The 23,968-nt window shown below is 44.5% G+C and overlaps 1 protein-coding gene across 6 annotated transcripts in view; it reads right to left on the reverse strand.

Annotated features, from left to right (window-relative positions):
• Ndufa9 (NADH:ubiquinone oxidoreductase subunit A9) overlaps positions 1 to 23,968 on the reverse strand; it is a 24,860-nt gene continuing 892 nt past the window's right edge. For 2 of the 6 annotated variants that reach the window (XM_004869370.4, XM_021248052.2), the window contains exons 2-12: positions 21,580 to 21,750; positions 21,161 to 21,258; positions 17,345 to 17,436; positions 15,986 to 16,127; positions 12,586 to 12,688; positions 8,174 to 8,241; positions 7,000 to 7,076; positions 4,884 to 4,979; positions 2,609 to 2,686; positions 2,272 to 2,338; positions 1 to 382 (exon numbers count right to left, since the gene is read on the reverse strand). In XM_004869370.4, the coding sequence (XP_004869427.1) occupies positions 212 to 382; positions 2,272 to 2,338; positions 2,609 to 2,686; positions 4,884 to 4,979; positions 7,000 to 7,076; positions 8,174 to 8,241; positions 12,586 to 12,688; positions 15,986 to 16,127; positions 17,345 to 17,436; positions 21,161 to 21,258; positions 21,580 to 21,750 (1,163 nt within the window). In that variant the 3' untranslated portion in view covers positions 1 to 211. Of the gene's footprint in view, positions 383 to 505; positions 1,013 to 2,271; positions 2,339 to 2,608; positions 2,687 to 4,883; positions 4,980 to 6,999; positions 7,077 to 8,173; positions 8,242 to 12,585; positions 12,689 to 15,985; positions 16,128 to 17,344; positions 17,437 to 21,160; positions 21,259 to 21,579; positions 21,751 to 23,968 lie in introns of those variants that run through there. The other 4 variants (XM_004869371.4, XM_087214192.1, XM_021248050.2 and 1 more) reach the window with 3 other exon arrangements.

Here is a 23,968-nt window from a genome sequence, read left to right on the forward strand (position 1 = left end):
TTACTAAATACATACATGTATGTATTTAAAGAAAACTATGCTCAAGCTCTAAATGGCTGGGATTTTCACTTACAAACCCAGGAGAGTGCTGTGGAATTTAGCCTCAGATGTTTTAGCGGATCTCAGCACTGAGTACAGGGTCCTCTAGCAATCGCAGACTCTCGCCAGCCAGGCAACTCGAGCAACACTGGAACCCAGAGCCAAGCAGGGCCTAGAAGTCGACAGTCTTGGCGGGCTTCACAGTCTCAAGTTCAGCCGACAGCCAGCGGTAACTGCGATGGTGCCGCAGCACCTCAATGGCCTTGAACTCCAGCGGCGTCACCTGGACCCCGAGGTCCTCGAGGCCAGGCAGGTGTGGCAGCATCTTGTCTGAGTTGTGCATCTGAGAATGAGCAAAGGATGCTGTAAACCGGCCAAGAACGGAGCGCTGGCCTAGCAGCCTCAGACACGCCAGCCGCCCGAGTCCTACCGAGACCAGGAGCTCTCAAGGAATGAGAGGCGAGTCTTTTTCTGGTAGTTCTAGGGATTGAACCAGGGGTTTAACTCTGTGCTGCATCCCCAATTTATTTTTTACTTTAAGACAAGATCTCACTAAGTCACTACAGTGCCCAAAAGAACCTGTGATCTTCTTGCCCCAGCCTCCCAGACTGCTGGGATTACAGGCGAGCACCATCCTGCTCAGCGTGTGTGTTATTTTGATATCAGATCTTGGCAAAGGCAGGACACAGAAAAAACAAAACAAAACACCAAAGTGGAGATCAGCAAGCGTCAGCTCCCAATCCCAGCCCCGCCCACAGGCCAGGACACGGGCAGTGGGTCACCCAGGCTGCATTCAGGGTGCACAGAACTGCCTCTACCCAGAAGCCCGCTCAGCCGGGGCCAGGCGGCAGAGTAAGGAGGGCTCAGGAGGGAAATGGGTAATGCAGAGCGAGCCCACCCATGCTCCCGTGCCGTGTTGCTGCTCCAGTTGTAACTTCTGAATTATGGAGATGGCGCAGCGCTTGCTCCTTGCCTGGGAAGAGGTAACCTAGTAAGCCTTCTGCTCCTCTGTGCTCAGTTAGCTCACCACAAAGCAGGAAACCTAACCCACTGGGCTGAGGGCAAAATGACGAAGAGCTGGAGGTGAGCTCACTGCTCAAGGCAGGCCGGCGGCTGACAGGAGAGCACAGAGAGGGGAAGAAGCTTGGATGGGAGGAGGGAGAGGAGACAGTCTGTGCTTCACTTCTGTGAGCCAAAAACCTCCGGGGTTACCATAAACATTTCCATGCTTTGATTAGGGAGGAGAGGTAAGATCGGCATCCACCTTGATGGCTGCTGTCCAATACAGAGGCCACAGCCATCTGCAGTGATTTATACCTAAGTTGGAATTAGGTCAGACAAAATACGAGCTTTACTTCTGCAGTCACACCAGCCCATGTCCTGCTGTGCCCAGTCACAGGCTGCTGGGGGCCACACTGGGCGCAGACACGGGGCAACCCTCCCTGCGGAGCACTGAGGGGCGGGCTGGTGCACAGCTAGACTGGGAAACAAGAACAGCAGGGCTCCTAGATTTTTAGCACAAGCAGGGGAGAACAGGACGCTCCCCAAGAAGGGGAGCTCAGGAGAGGAGCAGGTCTGCATTCTACTGATGCACATATTAGTTTCAGAAAAACACAGCCTATGTAACCCCATCAGGCAGAGGACTCAAAACTCAGGGAGGACACTGAGGCCCGGAGAGACACAGCCGTGACCTCCACAGTCACAGATGCAGTGCAGGGCGTGGTGAACATCACTCAGAAAACGGTGCAGATGGAGGAGGCAGGGAGGGAGCGGGCAGGGAGGGAGCTGCAGGAGGGTGGCCTTAACAGCAAGAGGAGGGAAACAAGGGCAGAGAGGCGGGGTATCTGAAACAAGAGAAGGTCCCCGCTGACCCCGCTGCCCTCAGACAGAAGGAGATGAGGTCAGATGCCTGACCTCCAGATTTGCCAGAACAGAAGTCAGGGGCAACTCTAGAAAACCAGTTCCAGGGCAGAAGGGAACTGACTGAAGTGGGCTGCAGGGAGAACGGGGCAAGAAGCTGCCACAGAAGTGCAGACAGCGCCTTTGAGCTTGGGGTATAAGGAACACAGACGGACACAAAGTGGCCAGAGGGACAGGGGAGGAGAGGCTGGCTCCAACGAGGGTGGGAGGGACCACGAGGCACACGCGAGTCCCAACTGGCACAACCCAGCAGGGAGAGAAGGGAGCAGACTCGAACAGAGGACTTCCGTGAGCTCCCACAGCCAGACTCACCTGCTCCACTTTATCCCGCGTGGTCCAGGGCTCGAATGGGCTCATCTCAAAGAGCCTCGCCACCAAGCTGCAAAAAGGAATAAGCATTACTCTGCCCATAAGACCCACAGGAAGAGGGGCTGCTGCACAGGCAGGAATTCACTGAATTTTTTTTTTTTTTTTTTTGAAACAAGGTCTATGTAGTTCAGGCTGGCCTTGAACTCACTACGTAAGCCAAGTTGGCTTCAAACTCTTGGCAATCCTCCTGCCTCAGCCTCCCAAGTGCTGGGATCGCAGGCATGCAAGACCAGGCCTCCCTGCATTTTTTTAAAAATAAATGACATCTTGGCTCCATTACCTGTGAGGCCACCACATCCTCTGAGTTCCTGCTCCCTTTGAAGACAACCCAGCTGATGGGTGGAAATGAGGACTCACCCTGTGTTTCAGAGAGACAACTGATCTTAAAACTAAACCCTAAAACCAAATAAAAAACACTAAAATGAAATATTACCAACAAACAACAAAACAATCCCAAAACAATCCAACACTCACGAAGTCCGTGAAATCTAATTTAATCTAAGCCTGAGACATTCAAATATCCTGTTACTCAGGATGCAGGGCAAGCTGAGCAGTATGGAAAACAGACCGCATAAGCCTGAAAAGCAGCAGACAGCAAGAGAAGCTGAAGGTCTATGATTCAAGTCAGGAGAAGAATTCGAAGCCCAGAGGCTCCCAGGTTAAATCACTGCGTTCTCTGCAGCGCCAGTGACAGTGGCAGGTTTTCCTTCGCTCATTGGGTTCCTGTTCCTGTGGGGAGCAGCCTCAGGGTGTGGAGGGTGGGAGTCCTGGGCCCCACAGACCCCCAGACGCGGCCAGAAGTCTGCTCTGCAGAGCACCAGCACCACTGCCAGGAGAGCCCTGCTTTTCACCCATCTACCTCACCTGCTCTACACACAGGCACTCAGCCAACAGCAAGATCCACCGCTTTGTGAAAGCTCAAGAAACAGCATTTCCACAGAAGAAATAAATGAAAAAGGAGGGCTAAGACTGGTCAGAATTTCTCTAGCAACATAACATCTCTGATTCCAGTCAACCTGTCCCAATGGCCAAAAAAGATGACTTACAGGGCTAACATAGCTTTTAATTAAAAAAAAATAAAATAAAGGGGTACTTACCCCTCACAAGCCTCCACTCTCCATGCTGTTTCCACCCAACAGATCACCCCTGCGCTCTATGCCAGGGCCCTCAGTGGGCCATGCCACACGCAATGCCAACCCTGACTTTAACTCTCAATTTTACGCACAACCACGAAGGCTCCCGGCAACCTGGTCTACAGCTGCTGCTACCTTAAACCTCCCATTCAAATGACCTTTCTCATCCTTGGGGGCCGTCTTTGGCTTCTTCATTGTATTTGATTTTTCTGCAGCACTGCAGTCACAAACATGAACAGACCCCCTACTCTATGCCGGGACAGGTTCTAGGTGCTGGAGATGCAGATGTGCACAGAACTGCAAGGGACCCCTTCTGTAAACACCCTTCTCCTTCAAACTCCTTCCCTTTAGTATCTAGGTTTCCAAGAGCTCTTCACTGGCCACTTAAGTCTTTACCCTTCTTGGTCAATTTCTCTTACTCTGCTGGAGTAAGTGGAGGCCTTCTTCAGGCTTCTGTACCCTCTTTTTCACTCCCTGCACTTTGAACAAACAAACAAACAAACAAGCCTGGAAAAGAGAACATTCCCAATAACTACTGTCATGCTGCATCCTAATTGTGTACGTGTGTTTTATTAATCCTGTTGAACACAGGACCTCATGAATACTAAGCATGTGCTCTACCACTGAGCTACACCCCCAGCTACCTTGACTATTTTCCTAATACCCCTACAGACCATAAGCTTTTTGAGGGTTTACTGTAACATCCTGAGTACCTATAGGACTGCCTGAGATACAGCAGGCACTCAGTCAGTATTTTTTAAATGAATAAATAAGGAGTAAACTGCCGTGTTGGCTGAAAATCACTCTGGCATAATGGAAGAGAAAAGCTCCCTGTTCAGACCACTAGGGTGTGACAAGATAGGTCTGAGACTTTAAACCCACTCACGAAAGGAAGAAGTGAGCCAAGAAGCAGGGAAGGAAAAGAAGGCAACCACAAGGCCAAGCCAGAACTGGCCTTGCTGCTTTCCCCACTACATGAGCAAGCTGGTTTAATGACAAAGGCCCCTTCCGCCTTGTGAACAAGCAGCAGGAAACGGGGAGATCTGGTCACTCCATTACACAATCTGCCAAGCAAGACAATTTTCCAAATTGAAATTCTGGGCTTTTTAATTCTGTTTTAGTTGTTGTTTGTTCTTCACAGTGCTGGGGAAGGAACCTAAGGCCCTGGACATGCTACCGCCCAGCCGGACCCTGTGGATTTTAGCTGGAGACAACTTTATCTCATCCACACTGATCTACATCTCCCTTCTCAGACCGGCTGCTTCTTCCCTTGCTAACTCAGGACGCCCAAGTAGCTCTCACCCGAGGTCTGGAGACTGCTCTACACTTTATGGGACACGCTCTCATGACCCTAGGGAGACACCAGGAACGAGTGCATTAGGTTGGCTGTTTTTCAGTGCACAAGAGGAGCACTGTACTTACCGATAGGCAAACTGGGGTATGAGGAATGGGAGAAAGGGTTTGTAGGCCACGGCATAGATGTACTGCATAAGGTCAAAGAGGAGGTACCGGCTAGGCCTAGGGAAAAACGACATGTACTTATTTAAATTACAGTACTTGCTCCTGACAAATATTTTAAATTTAACAAAACTACATTTTTCTTATGAAAAAGAAAAAATACACACGCTGTAGCAAAAACAGATCAGCACAAAGAAGTATCACCCATAATCTGAGTGCTAGAGATGAAGGTAATATATTTGCTACCCATCCTTTTCATTCCCTTACATATCTTTTCTTCTGTGACACAATACAACCTATGCTGTCATTTTTAAATTTAACATTATATCATAATCATCTTTTTATGTCACTAAATATTTTACTGCTTGTTTAACGATTGCAGATTTACACATAAGCATAATTATTTTATCAATTCCCAGTTCTGGAAAAAGTTAAGCTAATACAAATCTTCCTTTATGGAATACTGCTTCAGTGAACATTCCTGCAGTAAATATTTGTGTACATACCCGTGATTATGTGTTTAGAATACATCTGCAGAAATGGGACTAGATCAAAGTACATTCTGAAAATCGAAAGCTTTGAGTATATGTGAGCTGCCTTACAAAATGGCTATGACGATTTACATAAAATGCTAAGAATACCCCTCACCAAAACAAGATGAATCATAAAAATTTGCCAATCTGCTAGGAGAGCAGGGTCCCTGTTTTAATTAGTATTTCTTTAACATGTAAGATTTATTATTTCTTCCATATTTTTGGCCATTTACACATTTATTTTCTTTCTTTCTAGAGATCCTGTCCTTAATGATGATTTTTATATATACATGTGTGTGTGTGTGTGTGTGTGTGTGTGTGTGTGTGTGTGTATATATATATATATATATATATATATACACACATTTTTTTTTTTTTCCTTGAGACAGGGTCTTGCTTTGTAGTTCAGGCTGGTCTCGAACTCACGGCGATCCTCCTGCTCAACCTCCCAAGTGCTGGATTAGAGGTGTGCACCACCACACCTGGCAATTCTTTATACTTTAGTGATATAGTTGGGAACATCTTTTATGATGTGTGTTTTATCTTTTAACATTGTTTTTGCTGTTTTATATAAAACCTTAAAACATTTTATTTAATCCTAACTATCAATTTCTTTCCCTTTATGGTTTGGTTTCATATTTAGAAAATCCCTCCACTGGGGCTGAAGACTTAGCTCAGTGGTTCCGCCGCCTGCTTCCCAAGAGCAAGGTCCAGAGTTCGATCCCCAGTACCAAAAAAAAGAGGAAAAAAGAAAAATCCCTCCACTGTAGCATAAATTTCCATATATTTTGTCTAAGGTTCTTTTTAAACCATAAGTTCCTTCTGTGACATATTTTCCTATATAATGTAAGGTAAAGAAGTTACTGAATTCTTCCCAACATGTCAGCCTACTGCTTCAATACTGTTTACTGAATCTTTTTCTGAAACAACCCTTTCCCTTGTATTAAAAATGTCACCCTATCACACACTATTTTCTTATGTATATCTGGCACTATTTCTCCCCTATTCCATCGATCTGAACTGTTTTTAGTGGTCAAACCTAACTTTAAAAATTATCATCTCTTATAATACATTTTAATATCTCCTCACCAATTTTCCTAATCTCTCTGGCCTCAGAAAATCTATAATTACTGAGAGCTGAATGAAGATAATTCCGTGAGACCCTCATCGTTGAGATATATTTTACCAAAGGGAAAAAAGTCCATGAAAATGTCAGCATCAGCTAGGGGAGATATCATACAGAGCCCTTAAATAGCTTCCTTCAAATCCCAGAAAGACCTGCAAGGCTCACTGCAGGACACAGGACACAGGACACGTGCTGGCCCAAGGTCAACTTCTAGTGTTACATCACGGGCAATGCAGGCTAAGCCCATATCGCGGTAAGTCAACTAACTGTAGATATTTTATTTCCTCTCCAGCTGTTCTAAAGCACTATGCATTAGGAGATTCTGGTGCAGTAAAAATGTAACAAATATATCCGCCAGGGACTTGTTTAGAAGTTGTTGTTCAAACCAAGACTCTCCTTAAAGTCAACCCTAGGCACTCACCCAGCGAAGGCGAAGGTTTTCCCTTTGGCATCTGGATCTTTAATTGCATTGACAATTCCTGCAGCTACATCAACAACCTATAGCAATTAAAACTTAGGTTTAAATCATTGTTGAAGGGAGCGCAAAAGGAGAAGGAGAAATTAGGAGGGAAGGAGGAGGAGGGGAAGGGAACAAAGGGAGAAAGGAAAGCAGGCAACCCCACTCACAACACATATGTGACAAAATTTTAAAGATGGCATCATCTATTTTCAGGAAGCTTCCTTAAAACCAGCCTTCTCAAGAACTCAAATAATCCCCTCATTCAGTGCTCTCCTACGGATTGTCTCTAGTCAGAAGCATTTGTCTTCAGATGGCTCTGGCCCTTCGGCTTCCGTTTTCCTCCATCACTGATCTCTTCTCTTACCACTCCGCCCACAACAAACTACCAGCAGACTGAACTGCTATATTCTAGAATAATGATTCTCAAAAATAGTAGTTTCATATCGCTTTAGACCCACGGTTCTCATTAGGGATGATATGGGCCCCTAGGGAAAACCCGGCCTAACTGTCACAACAGGAAGGGTAGGTCTACTGGCATCTGATGGCTAAAGGACAGAAATGGTGTTAAACATCCTACAACAGCCACCACAACAAAGCACTAGTTAGCCCCCAATGTCAGTGCTGCCAGTGAGGAAACCCTGGCTCAACCTAACAAGGAATCCAACATGCTCCTCCACCTCTGGGCCCCTGTGTGTACTGTTTACTCTGCATGAAGTAAAAACCCTCCCCAGCTTCCTTCATATGACTTCCTGTTAGACAACTTTCTTCTGAGAGGCCCAAGCCCTCTGGTATAATTACATAAGACCTTCTGCCTATGACAGCACCTACCACACTGCATGGTAACTCCCTTACTTACCTGGCTCTGCTGGAGAACAATGTGAAGACAGCAGCTGGTCTGTCTATCTATTACCTCTACACAAACAGTGTGCCTAGTGCGTTAAAGGTTTGGTAAAGCTTTCTTAAATGAATGAACAAGTGAAGATGGATGCCAAGAAGACTCATACCTCATAAATAAACTGAGAAGCAACAAGTTGAAGTATGTTGACACAGAAGGCAACAATGAAGTAGCGAGAATGAAGCAGCGGAATAAAGTCAGAAAACTGATCATCCAAACCCAAATTCTCCAGGTACTTACATACACTGGTTGCTTCACTGTCTTCAAGCCCAAGGAAATAAGAGGCAGACCAACAAAATAACGCATATCTGGCAGAAGAAATGAGAACAATGCTTAGAAGGCCTAAGCTGCTATAAGACTCACCAAGCTCTAGGTTAACATAGTTGTTTTACAAAACAAAAAATAATATAAGGAAGCTAATGATCCTAAAAGAAGCAATCATTTGTTTTTCAGACAGTAAACATGAAAAGTAAAAAGGCCAAACATTTAAGGACAAAGACAAGAAGGCAGAGGGGTGGCATGGCTTGGCAACGCCTCCTATTCTCCACTGCCAACTGCATGGTCATTCCCAGGATGGGGCTTTAACTGCACTCTATTCTAGGAGGAACACAAGAATGAACAGATAAGTGATATGGTATAGGTGACCTAGGAAAAAAGCTCTGGTTAAAAATGAGAATTTTGTATGAATAGAGCATCAAAAATCTGTGGAAAATGAAAATATTATTTAATACATGGTACTGTGATGACTGTTCTACTATTTGAAAAATGTAAAAGATACTGGCTTACTTTTCACCATAAAGTAAAATAAATCCCAAATAGATTAAATGTAAAAGAAAAATTTTAAAGCATCTAAAAGTAGAAATTATTTACAATAACATCAAAAAATACTACAAATAATCAAAGTAGTGAAAAAACATACATTAAAAATTACAAAATGTTACAAAAAGAAATTTAAAAAGCTATAAACAGAGAGACATCCTAGTTCACAGATTGGAAGACTTCTTGTTACAAGATGGCTTAAATGTATCTCTTCTAAAATTCAGGTGTTGTCACACAGTGGTATAAAACAGTGGGGCTTTTAAGAGACGATTAAACCAAGGGGGCACCTGCTTCATAAACAGAATCATGGTCTTTATAACAGAGGTGTCAAACAGTGTTCTGCTAGTCTGCTCTTCCGCCACATAAGGATATAGCATCAACCCTTTACCATCCCATTTTCCGCAGTGTTTTAACATAGCAAGAAGGCCCTCATAAGAGGCTGATGCCTTGATCTCAGATTTATGAGCTTCTGAAACTATGAGTAAGATGTTTCTTTTCTTTATCAATTTCCCAGTCTCAGGTATTTTGTTATAGCAGATATCAATACTAGGACAGATATCAATACTATCCAAAGCAATCTTCATGATAGACTCAATGGTGATTTTCATAGAAAGAAAATCCATCCTGAAATGCATATGGAATTTCAAGGGACCCTGAACAGCCAAACAACTGTAAAAAAAGAACAAGCTGAAGTCTTATACTTCTGCTGTCGATGCTTACTACAAAGCCACAGTACTCCAATCAGCTAGCTGTACAGTGATCACAACAGTGGCATAATGTCAGACACAGACATATGGGGGCCATGAAGTAAAATAGAGAAAAACAACTGTGCGTAAACAGCCAAATGATTTTTCCTCTTTTTAATAAGAGAAGAAGACAATTTATTTGAAATGGGGAAAGAGGAAGAGAGATGACAGAAGGCTACTCTGGACGAAAGTGAACAGCTCCCAAATGCTTTTCCTAAGGCCGCCAAGCCCGTTCAGCGGAAAGGACAGACCTCAGCAAGTGGCACTGGGAAAACTCGACATCGACATGTGGAAGAATAAAAATGGACCCTATATTATACCATATGCCAAAAAGTAACTCAAAAAGGGTTTAAACCAAAGAGCTGAAACCATAAAATTCTTACAAGAAAACAGAGGAAAATCTTCATGACATTGGAGTTGGCAGTGATGTCTTAGATATGATACCAAAAGCACAAGTAACCGAAGTAAAAATAAATTGAATTATATCAAAATAAAAAACTTCTGTGCCCCAAAGGACAAAGTTAATAGAGTGAAGAGGCAACCTACAGAGTAAGAAATATTTGCAAATCATGCATTGAATAAATGTTTCATATTCGGAATATAAAAAGAACTATAACTCAACAGCAAAATAAGGCAATAAAATTTTTAAATGGCCAAAGGACACAAATGGGCATTTCTTCACACAAGTTATACAAATGGCCAACGAGTACATGTGAAAATGCTTAATATCACTTAATCATGACTAACCAGAGAAATCTAACTGAAAACCACAAGGAGATTTTCATCACAGCTGACTAGTGGCAGCTGCATGTGAGGCTCTGAAAAACAGGTACACAGAAACGGGTAGCAAGAAAGCCAGAAACAGAAGACAAACTGAAGGGCCAGGCACAAACTAGATACGCCCAGCCCAAAAGGGAGAAACAGGAAAGCAAAATGGCTGACCAGTCCCAAGCACATCCTAAATCTAACAAGGCAGATTCCACCTAATCCTGGTAAACCTTAAGGCTCTTAGCCCTTCCATGGCGCCCCCCACCCTCTGAGCTGACTGGCTCACTGTCGGAAGCCACTGGCTAGTGGCCCTCCGCTCAGAATCTGCGGGATAGGACCCAGCCCAGCAGCTCTAGAGGCTGTGGAGGGCCTCCCCTCCAGGCACAAGGCCTCTTCTTCTCCAAGACTCTGGGCTCCGGTAGAGGTCACAGGGCACGTGAGACCCAAGAGGTAGCTCTGAACACCTCTGAACCGGTTTTGGGGTCATTCTTACCTTTTCTCCACACAGCTCTGGGGCCTGGGCCTGCAGGGGCCTGACAGCCCCCTTCCATTCTGTCCTCCCTTCTCTTTCCCCTCTAGTTCAGAATGAGAGTGTCTGCTGATGCAAGGCTGTCTCTACTCCTGCTTCCCCGAGATGATGGCTGACCGGTCCACCAGTCACACCTATGATCTCTTTATCAACCACAACCCTAATTTCTCTTTAAAACAAGATTTCTCATGTTTTGCGATATGGATCAGCTGGGAATTTTTCAAATCTCCGGGTTCTGGTTCCTTAATGCTTGCTCAACTTATCTTTCTGCTTTCACAGTCAGGAAGGATAAAGGCACTTCTTCATCACTCTGCTGAGCAATCTTCTCAGCTAAATAACCAGCCTCATCACCTGCAAGTTCGTCCTACCTTCTATAGGATCCCAGCCCAGTTAAGCCGGATTTTTGCCTCTGTACAGCACAGTTCACCTTTCCTCCAGTTTCCAAAGCACCTTCCTCCTTTCCACCTGAGCTCTCATGGAAGTCTTCCTCCCCAGCCATATTTCTAGTACACGCCTCAGAATCCCTCTGTCCTATACCCATTACTCTGTTCCAGAAGTGCTTCCTCATCTTTTGGTACTTGTAACATTAGCTCCTCACTTGCCAGTGTCAAAATCTGCCTCAATTTGTTCAAGCTATCATAATCACATACCAAAGACTCGGTGGTTTAAACAACAGGATTTATTTACCCAAAGCTCTAGAAGCTGAGAAGACCAAGACCAAAGTGCCAGCCCACTGGGCTCCTGGTGGGGCCTCTTCCTGGCTTGTGGGTGGCCAATGTGTCCCTGTGCTCCCATATGACCCCTCTTCCATGGATGCACAGGAGAAAGATATCTCTTCAGAAGGTCATCAGGACCCCAGCCTTGCAACCTCCTTTAACCCTAATGATCACCCAAACTCCCTACATTCAAATAAAGTCACACTAGAAGTTAAGGCTTCAACATACGAATTTGGGGGAGACATAATTTAGTATAAATCTTATATTACCTATATTGTGCCACAATTTAAAAAATAAAGTGGAAATTAACACAGAATATCAGAAGATACAATCAGCAGAAAACACACAATACATCAAAACAAAAAGGTACATCTATACAAGGAAATACCATTTAGCTTTACAGAAAGAATGAGCTACCAAGCCATGAAAAGATGTGAGAAAAACTTAAATGTACACTGTTGTGTAAAAGTCCATCTGAAAAGGCTACAGAGTGTATAATTTCAACCACATAATATTTTGAAAAAGACAGAATTATGGGGACAGTAAAAAGACTGGTGGTTGGGGTGGGAAGGAGGAGGAGAGGGACAAACACGTGGAATTCAACTGAGGAGAGGCCAGGGGATCTATCCTGATAATATCCCAGTGTCTGGCTGAGCACAGAGCAGGGAGGACAAGATCTCCCCCAGATCTCTAACTCTCAAGTGCATGCTTTCCATTAACGTAGGTCACTCCTTTGGGTCACTGACTCCACCTGCTTCAGGAGCTGAAGGAAAACAAAATTGGTGCCACTGTAAATCCACTGCTACTACTGATCTTAACTGGACCCTCACTTATTCCCCAAAATAGGAAAGACCATATCGACTATAAAAATATAACCTTTGTCTGTCAAATCAGAGAACACTGTCAGCTTGTGCTGAACTTTAACTTGATTAACCAGCATCCATGTTTCCCACTATTAAGAGAGAACACAGGGCTGGGGATTTAGCTCAGTGGTGCCGCTGCCTGCCTCGCAACTGCAAGGTCCTGAGTTCCATCCCCCCTACCAAAAAAAAAAAAGAAAGAAAGAACACATACTTGCAAAACGATTGAGGAATCGATCCTCTCTTCCAAAGATGTCCGATGGCTTTATGATCGTGGCTTCCGGAAATGCGTCTCTCACTTCTTTCTCTCCAACAGCCTGAACAACCAAAAACAAAACTGTTCTGACACCCTGCCCTTATAATGTCTGCTGGGGTTCTTTCTGTTTTTATTCCAGGGGAGCTTATGCTGAAGAAGAGAGAAAAGTCAGAGCAGTGTTTTCCAGCCTCCGTTTTTCTTCTTATTCACAAGGCCTCCAGTTTGTCTGCAACCTAGCAGCCTGCCAGTGAAAGGAGAACATGGTGGCTGTGGACAACACTGACGGAGGTGGCAGAGGACAGACCTATCCAGAGTCAGCCCCTGGCCTCCCTAATCCCAGCTGCCGTAACGGTGATCATCTACTCCCGAGCTGAGCCCGCTTGTCCGCCTGTAGCACTGCTGTGGGTGACATCACCACCCACGGGGACGTGGGCCTCTCAAAGGCCTCCTCTTCACTCCTCCTCGGGCACCCTCAGCTCAGTGGTACCACAGGCCTCACCAACGACACAACGGGCCTGTTTGACATGCTAAATGAAGACTCCTGCTCTCGGATGACAACCTACACATGCACCCTGCTTGCTGGTTCGTCTGCTCCCAGGGCGCCTGGTCCTCAGCCTTCACAGGAACCCTGCCCACTGACTATGTTTTCCCTCCACGGACCCCACCCCACCTTTCCAGGCCTCCCCTCTGTACCCAGATGAGATCGCACAGCTCATTTCATCTCTTACCTACTGTCTCCTGTAAACTACCTGTGCCTGGGCCCTTTGTGCACCACCAGGCAAACCCTAATCTTGCTTTACCTCCACCATCTTTAACAACCTGAGGAAAGTAAATAAATACAAATCATAAAGTGGTACCACCATAAATCCATGCCAGATTTTAACTGGGCTCTTGTTTTTCCCAGAAATACTATTTTTCTCTCATTGATTTATTCTTCCACATAACAATTTTAAGGATTTCCTATTTTATTCAAATTTCAGGCTTCTCTCTCTATCCCCTTCTTTCCAGTAAATGATTTCACCTTCTAATTGCAGGAGAAAACAGAAGATAGCTGAAGAAAACCACCTCAAGTCCTCACCACTAAATCATAATCACACCCTGGCGTGTGAAGCCCCATGGTCTTCTCCTCTCCCACCACAGAGGGGCAGAGCCACAGCCAGGCTCTGGTGCCCCCTCCCGGGGGCGCTGGACCCACTCCTCTCACCTTCTAAGGAACCTGCCCAATTTACTGGCCACCCCATAGGTTCAGTGCTGCTCTCTTTAGCAACACCTCCCACAACCATTTAAACAATGGCGACCCTCTGCTGTAAATGTATAAAGAAGGTCCCACTCCACTTCCCCTCCCAGCTTCTACTTCTCTGCTCGCTCTTCGGCCAACTACTTGCAAATGTACCTCCCTTCCTGTGCCGCTGCCTCTGCTCCAGTTCACCCATTCCTTCACTGCCCTCTGGACTCTGGGTCAACGCTTGCACTTCAACTACTTTTGACAAGGTTACTTTGACGAGATGACCTTAATGTCAGCAGATCCAAGACTTCCCAGCTGCCACCTTGCTTGATGGCGCAGGGGCATGGTTAAGTAACTTTTCCCTCCTTGTGACACTGCCTTCTCTGGCTTCCAGAACGTGTGGCCTCTCTGGTTTCCCTTCTGCCTTACCATACCCACTCTGCTCAGTGTGTCTGTTTATATTTGGTTTTCGCATGTGTCTCCTCCATCAGAGAACTAATCATGGTTATTACTCCATGCCCAGTTCAAAGTCCTCTTCTCAACCAATTTACTCATGAGGCCATTTTATGCCCTTTTGCTAACAACAAATGGTGGCTGACTCCAATTTATATCTACAAAACCCAACTGATCTTCTGAGCTCGAGGGTCATAAACTCATTTCACCACAGCTACCTGAATGACTAATATACCCCGGAAACCCAAGTCCAACACTGGACCATCTTCTACTCCCTCAAGTGAAATAGTCCTCCTCAATTTTGCTGCTCTTGGAATAATCGAGAGAGTCTGAAAAACTACTAATGCTCATGTTTCACACCCAGAGACTTTGTTTTAATTGGTTTGTGATGCACCTCGGGCATCAGGAGTTTTTAAGTCTTCCTCGGTGATTCTAACTGGAAACTAAGGCTAAGAACTCTACCCCAAAAGTCTAGTTTTTCTCATGTATCTGCATCACCACCCACCCAGTGGCTGAAGCCAAGGAGCCAGATGGCATTGACATTCCTCTTTACTGCCACGAACACCCCAAGCCCTTCTAAACAATCGTGAAACCCAGACGACTTTAGTGCTGGGGCAGAGGCAGGCAGGAGTGCCCTTGTTCTCATTTCCTCTCTGTCCAAGGTGGCCCAGGCACGCCTCAGCCAGCTCTATGACTACACAAGACAGAGCTCATGTAGAGAGGTCAGCGCAGGCAGAAGCAGAGAACACAGCAGGAGCCCTGCTCCCCGGCACCAACCCTCTGTGGCTGAGGCTCTCTTGCTGGATCTCGTGGACAGGGGGACCTGTAAACTCTATGTTTAAGGCAGTTCACACAGGCTTCTCTGCTGCTAGTAATGGTGTGTTCCCAACAGGCATCCTCTTGCTTATCATCTGCTCCTGTAGTACAGTTTGCTACTTTGTGACACTTGGTGCATCCAGAATTATATTTCCTGGGGAGCCAGGCCTTGCTATGGACTAGGGCCAGGCCTGTTTTACTGACCACTGTATCCCCAGCACCTAACAGAATATGCGGCACAAGATCAGTGCTTAATAAATAATGAGTGGGTCAGAAAGCCAGAGCCATTTGCAAGGACTCCACTGCCCTTACCGGGATGATTACAGATGGGCTCATGATGGCAGGAGCCACACACTAAGGGCAGACCAGACTCTCATTCTCCCTGTCGGTCCCTGAGAATGAGACTCCAAAACACAGTGGTCAACCCCTGCGAGAATCCGACTCCAGCGTCGTTTCTGGGAGCACAAGAGGACTAAATTCTGTGAAGAGCCATTTTCCTTAGCAAATATTTGTCCCTGTCATTCTTGGTCTTCATATCACCTATGGCAGAATGGTATAAACCTGGGGCCAGGCAAGAAGACTGAGGAAGAAAAATGACCCTTTAAGCACAGCAAGTGATCCCAGGATGCTTCCTTTGAGGGCAGCTAATAATACAGTCTGTCCACTTGTGAAGCCTCTCAGCATTTAAATAGAAGGCATGCAACCAAATACCAGCACACAGCACACACACACCCCTAATGCTGGGGACAGAGAAGCCCTGAAATTCTCAACACACTGGTGAAGCCTTTCTCACTTACATCACGTTTCAAGGGTCCAAGAAACTCTAGCTCTGTGAGGCACCTGCCTGACCGACTCGTTAGTTACCTTATTTCTCAGGTATTTGGAAGAGCTTTTAATGTCAGCATTCAGATGAGAAACATGAATGAGTTTTTCAACTCCAGCTTCCTTGGACACTTGAGCTATTGCTTGGGGAATCTTTACAAAAACATCCTCAAAATCAAAGTTTCTGAAAGAAAAAATAAAAGATTAGTTAAGACCTCCAGACTCAGAATTTCAAAGGTTTTGGGATATGCTCATTTTCACAACAGTGGAATTCACAGCAAACTTTTAAACAGTCATGCTTTAGTTCTAAGTCAAAATTAATGTTTCTCAAAGTTGACAGGTGAGCTCACTGTCATTACTGTACCTAGCACAACTCTACACTGTAAATCCAGCACAGGTAATATTCTGTGTTCTCAAGGAATCCTGAGGCTGAGGCCCTTTAAGAAAACCTGGCTTCCCAGGCCTGGTGCCACACACCTTTAATCCCAGCACTTGGGAGGCTGAGGCAGGTGGATTGCCATGCATTCAAGGCCAGCCTGGGATACATAGTGAGTTCAAAGCCAGCCCGAACTACATAGAGAGACCCTGACAAAAAACAAAACAAAACAAAACACCTAGTTGTGTGGTTAGTGATGAGGAAAGAAGTGCTGGGAGCTGGACAGGGAATTACTTCTCACTGCCCCCACTTTACTTCCCTTGAAAGTAAAAGGGAAACTGAAAAAAGGTCACCGATTCAATGCCTAACATTAACTATGTTTACTCTGTACGAGTCACTGTATTAGTCAACAGAAAAGATACAACATTAAACAAGAACCTATACAGCATCAAAGATCTTGGAAACTATTTAATGAAACAGACATGTACAAACAAATCTGACTCAGCCTTTAATAAATGCAAAGTGTGTGGGACTATAAGATAAAAACTTTATTTGTTGATAATTCACAGGAAGGCTAAACAAACTTGTTCAAATCAGTACTGACACCATCTTCAACAATCAGTGTGCAGAAGGAATCTAAAACACTGTCCACACAAGAAAAACCAACACTCGGCTTGCTGAACCATGACACAGGCAAAATCCTACTCCCTAACCCCACCCCAGATTGGCAGAGCCAAGGACAGGTCCAACTCCAGAACTGCTCAAGTTGTTCACACCAACCACACCGACAGACATGGACCACATGCTGCCGTGACCTTGACAGCCACACCAGCTAAGTGGCAGCACACTGCACTGCAGCCTCATACACACACCCCAACCAAGCCGAGGGCAGTCACTGGGATGTGAACGGACACGCAAACAACCCTTACTGATGATCCAATGAAAATGTCACTACAGTGCCAAGAGACGTCTACTGAGCCCTACAGACTTATGCAGAAAAAGGGATATGAGAGCCTGAAACTCACGTGGTTTCCCAGTCTCGTCCCACGAGGTTGATGACCACATTGCTGTGCTGCACTGCTCTTCGGACAGAATCTCTGTCTCTCGCATCCCATTCCTATAACAGTCACAGCCGCCAGTCAGAGGAAAGTATCAGGGCACACAGTGTGCCTAACACTTCAGGGCTCTCAGGCATGGTTCAGAGTGGGCCACCCGTGTGGTCCTACTGTGGTGCCTTTCACACAGGCTCCATGGGCACAGCCGAAATGACGCCAAGGCCTCAGGCTCCCTGCAGATTCCAACTTCTGCAGACTGCTAGGTCGAAGCCCCTTTACTCAGGTAACCCAACGACAGACCTAAAAACGGTGCTGCTCATATCTAAAGGAGGGTACTCACTTCAGTCCACCCAAGTGCCCCTCACATTTGTAGAGGTACCCAGTAATCAGTCTCCCACAACACAGCCAGAAAACAACAGATCCTCTGGGAGGAAAACAGGCTTCCTCTTGCTGGCAGAAACCAGCTAGCGACAAAAGACAGGAGGAATGTCTTTCAAAGCCTAGCATCAAATGGGAGGCATTTGTGAGTATGTACTTCTTTATTTTTTAAATTCTTTCCAGTTTTATAATCCTAGATCTAGTAATTTCTACTTTAAAATATGAAAACAGACCGGGCATGACGGCACACACCTATAATCTAAGCACTCTGAAAGGCTGAGGCAGAAGAATTACAAGTTCAAGTTCAGCTTGGGCAATTTAACAACTTAGTGAGACCCTGTCTCAAAATAAAAAGTAAAAAAGGGGTGGGGATGTAGGTCAGTGTGAAGGACCTGTATTCAATCCCAGTACAGGAGAGGGAAAGGCATGAAAACAAGAGTCAGAGAGAAGCAAACTGCCTCAAACCTCAGGTTTCGGCACAGAATTATACTTCGGAGCAGTTTATAAATGAGTTAGAATTTAAGTCAGGTTGATGAACCTGCCCAAAACAGTGACCAGGGATTAAATAATTCCAGGAAAAAAGTACAGTATATTGACAAACAGAAATTGAACTCCATAAGCATTTCAATGGGAGACAAAAAGAAGAATTTCCTACAGCTGAATAATATGGCTGAATACTACGTGCCTGTGGATGAATCAGTGCCCTGGGAAGGGAAGGGAGTGAGAAGGGGAAGAAAGGGAGAGGGTCGGGGACAGTGGGAGAGACAGAGAAAGCGGACATGAATGTACTAAGGTCTGTGCAACTTAGAAAAGAGGGAAATCAGCTCCGAGTACATAAAGATGAAGCCCCGGCAGGAAGAATGGGTTAGGGCTACTGACGGAGAGCAGAGCACAGGCGACCACAGAGAATAGTAGTGCTGGTGTCACACAGGCAGAAATGCAGCCCTAGCTTGCCGCGTACTAATATTGTATAAGTTACCTCTCCAAGCCCCATGTAAAGTTAGAAATTGCAACCTACTTGGTGTGGTGGAAGACATGAAATATAACAAAATCTGCAGCAGTGAGGGACATACTCAACAAACAACTAGCTCTATACATCAAGAGTCAAAAAGGCTTTTTCAGAAAAGACGTCAAGGGCAGGGGAGGAAGAAGTCAAGATGGCTCGGGGTAGAGGAGCTTGAGGCATAACTGCATCCAGTACCCAAGAGCCCAGAGGAAAGTCCCAAAGGAAAACAGATTCTCTGGAGAAAGTCCAGAGGGCACAATAAACCAAGTAGCCATCTAGACAGCAATTTCAAACAGGGACGAAAGTAGGGAAATCACACCCACCCCCAAAATGGGCCTTCCTTCTCAGAAATAAACACTAAACATAGCAAGAAACTGAGTCCCCTGTGACACGCTCTGAGCTCAACTCAATGCCAGGCACTCAGTAAATAAGTATCTGCAGGAAGAGAATAAATGCCATACAGCTGTTTCGGTGACCCCACATCTGCCAGCTAGGCAACGGTTTCACCTAGCACTTGTGAAATACTTTACAGACACTAAGGCCACCAATGAACGAGTCACAAAGAAGCAGGGGGAAGGCAAACTCTTGCAACAATAAAAACAAGAAAATGATAATAAAATTTTAGAAAAGAAAAACATTTTAGGAACAAGAAACTTCTAATTTAAGTATTATAGTTAGCTTCTGAGCATTCAGTAAAGAATAAGAAAATACCACTTAAAGTCCAAATTTACAGGGATTTCAAATAATCCGCATGAACACAACGTCAGAGATACTAGGGATGTTTACCTAACATTTTTCAAAAGGAAAAGTGTGTAAATGGAAGCGTCTAGTTCTGTGGTTCAGAGTAGGAAGCGGCTAAAAGCACAGTGAAGCCAAGCATCCGACTGAAAAGGGAGCAACCAGCCTGAGAATGGCTTCAAGCATTTCTGAGGCAGTACAACTCTGCGTGGACGCCACAGGGCAGCGACAGCAAACCCTTAAGAGACCGAGGACACAAACTGCTCGTGACGTCATCACCCAGCGCCTCTACTCCGTTCCGAGCATGCGCACGGCCTCTGTGTGGGAGCCACTGTGGGCGCTGTGACTGACGCCCAGGGGATGCTGGGGTGCCTTGGCTCAAGTGCCGAGAGAGGGCTCTACGTGCCCACTGCGGCATGCATGCCATAGGTTCGCCATCACTGCTGTAGGGTATTTAGCATCCTCAGCCTCCATCTGATAGGCCAGTACGGCTCTCCAACCACTGCACCCCAAAGGAGGCCCACATATTCTTAACCCCTGGCTGAAAGGCTCTCCCTGTCCCTCTGCCCTCTGCCTTACATTGCTGGCAATACTGACCTAAAGGAAAAAGCTGTAATTAGAGAGTGACAACAGGGAATGTTTATAAAGCACAGTTAGCAAGCAGGCTAAGTTATAAGCGTCCTGTTTATAATTTTTTTCTATGAAAGTACTGTTCAATAGAAACATAACACAAGACACATATAATTCTAAATTTTCTACTTTCTGAATCTTTTACGTTCTGAATTTTCTACTAGGCATATTCGCAAAAATAAAAAAATCCATTTTAATAATATATTTCATTTAACTTGAAATATCTAAAATATTATTTCAATATGTAGTAACTAAAATTATTAATGATATACTGAATACTATTTTCTTCACACTAAGTCTTTTAAATCTGTATTTTAGACCCACAACACAACTCGATTTAGGCTAGGCATATTTCAAGTGCTTAACATGGGGCTAGCAGGTACCACACTGGACAGCACTAGACTAGAGCAGGGGTTAGCAAGCTATAGCCTTCAGGCCAAAAAATGTGGCCTACAGCTTAATTTTGTAAATAAAGTTTTATTGGAACAGAGGCACACGCATTGGCACATGAGCACACCCATTGGTTTATATGCTGTCTATGGCCGCTTGAGGGATACAAGGGCAGAGCTTAGTAATTATGACAATACTCTATGACCTGCAGAGCCTAAATTTTTACTATCTGGTCCCTTACAAAAGGTTTGCCAACTGCTAGCCAGGCATGGAGGTGCACACTTGTAATCCTAGCACTTGGGAGACTGAGGCAGGATCACTGTGAGTTCGAGGCCAGCCTGGACTACAGAGTGAGTTCAAGGCCAGCCTGAATGACACAGTGAGACTTTGTCTCAAAAAGCCAAAAAGAAGAAGAAGGAGAAGGAGGATGAGGAGGAGGAGGAGAAAGTTTGCCAACTGATCTAGAGTTTGCATACCAAGTCAAGAGATCCAGGAACCTAACTGAAAGAATCTCCTATGAATGGAGGCTGCCCTTGACTCATTCGGGGATAAAACTGCTGCTTTATTATACTGTCTCTCACTCCTAAAAATGACCTGAGTAATTTGTATTTGCTAACTGAAATTATCAGCCATCAAGGTCTTACCAGAAAGGTAAGCTGGCCCAGGTCACCCATGGGCCGAAGACGCATGATGTCGTAAGTATCACACCGATAGGGTATGATCACCTGAGATCCCATCCGTCCTAAAACATAAGATGAAACCAGGATCAACATCTACAGAATATGGATACATTACACAATAATGACACAGTAGATATCTAAATTCTGGTATACATGGATTGATATCATATTTGACTAAGAAGCATATCTGCCATGCTAAAGACGCTATAACTTTCCAGGCTCCCTTACTCTCATCTTATGTCCTGTATAGCACATAAAAATTCCATAAATCCAAGACAGAAGTTGCATACTGTTAAAATGAGGAGAAACCCAGCTCATGGCCTCTCACTGGGCAATCCTGAAGAATGGTAGGAAAGCACACTGAACTCAATAATGCTACTTACCAAGGCGGTTGACAACATAGCGGCCCAGGAATCCTGTTGCTCCGAACACAGTGGCCACTACCCCACTGATGGAGGAACGCCCACCTTTCCCATGAGGCAGGACTGCATGATGAAGCTGGCAGTGGGGCAGGCCCTGAAATGGAGATGTGGCTATTGCACTAATGGCAGAACCTAAAAGGAAATCACAGAGTACACAAAGGTGGCAAATGTTAATAGAAAAATAACCGAGAAAACATTAACTTCTCTCCCTGAAAACTTCTAACACTATTTTGTGATCACTACCTTGGTAATTCAAGTAGCAACAGCAATAATAAAGTATTACAACACAAAACCTCTAGGACATGAGAAAAATATATAAAAATTAGAAAGTAAACTCCATGCTTCTATAGGATATAATTTATCTAGAAAGATAAATCACATTAAGTCACATTATCATGAGAAAGGATTCTTGGGTAATGTGTTTTGAGAAAGGTTTTCAGGAGGAATAACACAAATAGGAGAATTCATTGAGAAACACTAAACACATGTAACAGAGGTAGGAAGGAATAATACTGATGCAGGGTAACAGTAAAGGACCTATGTGGAAGAGACTCTGAAACTGATGACTCATGAAAAACAAAGTTGTGGTATGGGTTAGGGGCAGAGAATTGTTGGTACAAAGCATTAAAAAGTACAGATCAGACCTAATATACAAACCAATGAAAAACATCAGAAATGGGGAGGAGAAAGTGATTGAGAAAAAATTTTCTGACTTTGAGAAGGTGAATAGTAAGTGATTTGTCAAATCTCCCATCACTTCTTCGTGGATTCGTGTCCCTAGAGGAAACCTTCAAAGCCTGCCTCAGTGTACCATCTCCACAGTATGCGTGCAGGTGCCCTGCCCTTAGCTGCAACACCTGTTGGGGGAGACAAACTGTTTCCTATAGCAGCCCGTATCTGCTGGGAGCCAGCCTAACAGCTGGCAGGTCTTACCATCAGGGGAAGCAGTGACCGCTTCTCTGCATTTTTATTCTTGTCTTCTTTGGGAGTGAAGAAGAACAAGTCTAATCCCTCTTCTACATCTAAGTACAGCAATTATAGCAATGTTAAGCAATTCTTACCTCAAAAGCAAATTTCCTAGAAAAATATAGTGCTGGAAATCTACTTGAGATTAAAATAATTTAATTCACAGTTAATTCAGAGCTTTCTCTGGCTTCACTGTCTTCTGCTCGGGAGCAAACAGAAAATACTGGTAAAGTTTGGGGTAATAAGGGTCATTACTTCCTATGACAAAGGGAGATGGGCTGGAGGGCGAAAATGTATGAAAGGGAATAAACGATGAATAAGGAAGGAAGTAAAGATAATCCACCATGGTGATCACTGTTCTAAACTCCGCTTGGCTTTCAAAAGCTTCATCTGATCTCATGTTACACATCCAACTTCTTTCTTTCCCCTTATCCCAGAGATATGCAGTCATTTCACTGCCTCCATGAGCACCTTATGACTCCATTCCATCACACTTTTGCCATTGGAAAATCCCCAACACCTGACTTTCCAGATCCTGAAAACACTAAACAGATTGACATACAGGCACCACTTCTCCATTCCTCTTCCAATCTTCCCTCACTATCTAAAATGACAACTCTTTCCCTTTTCTGATTTTGTATTATACTTAAGAGTTCTGTCACATGTAAGCACATAAAATTGTTTCATACAGTTCTGTACTAGTGTTTTGACTATGCTACTCTCTAGACTAGCATCTCCAGTTTATTCAAAAGCTTATTTTACCAGAGACAATAAGCTGACTACTCTCACAAGCATAAGCTACAGTATCTGTTAAAGAAAACTAAGCTTGAGGGGGTAAAAAAGTAATGAAAACACCCAGAAGTGTTATATATAGTAGGTATTAAAAAGTTATAATTCATAATGTACATGATGTCTCGCTAATGTAATAGTTCAGCCAGAACCAGCAAATGCCTTTGGAAATAAATCATGGCTACAAAACCATCCACAATAAATGACGTGCACCACCTTTCTTCCCAATGGTATGTAGTTCTAACCAAGATGAAAAACAAAAAAGGGCCCCCTAAACCCTCTTGATTCTCTCCTCAGCTGAACATCAGAACTACGTATAGTGCTTTAAAATTTTAAGGTGCAAGAAGCTAATCTCAACATTTTGGATGTGGTATTTCTACAATGAGTCGCCACTTGGACTCTTCATAAAGCTCTAAGAGGGATTCTGACACCCAATTTTGACAGCAAATTATTATACTATAACGACTAAAATACACTATGGAAAAATAAATTTTTGTGGGTTGATTGCAGCATGTTGGTGAAGCAGAGGGTGAAACAATGACGATAAAGTGTAGCTGTATGTCTAATTTTTTAGCTTTTCTTGTGTTTGGTGACT

Source organism: Heterocephalus glaber, unplaced genomic scaffold (assembly GCF_053883595.1).
Source record: "Heterocephalus glaber isolate CG9 unplaced genomic scaffold, H.glaber_assembly_v1.0 deba00001444, whole genome shotgun sequence".
Taxonomy (NCBI): domain Eukaryota; kingdom Metazoa; phylum Chordata; class Mammalia; order Rodentia; family Bathyergidae; genus Heterocephalus; species Heterocephalus glaber.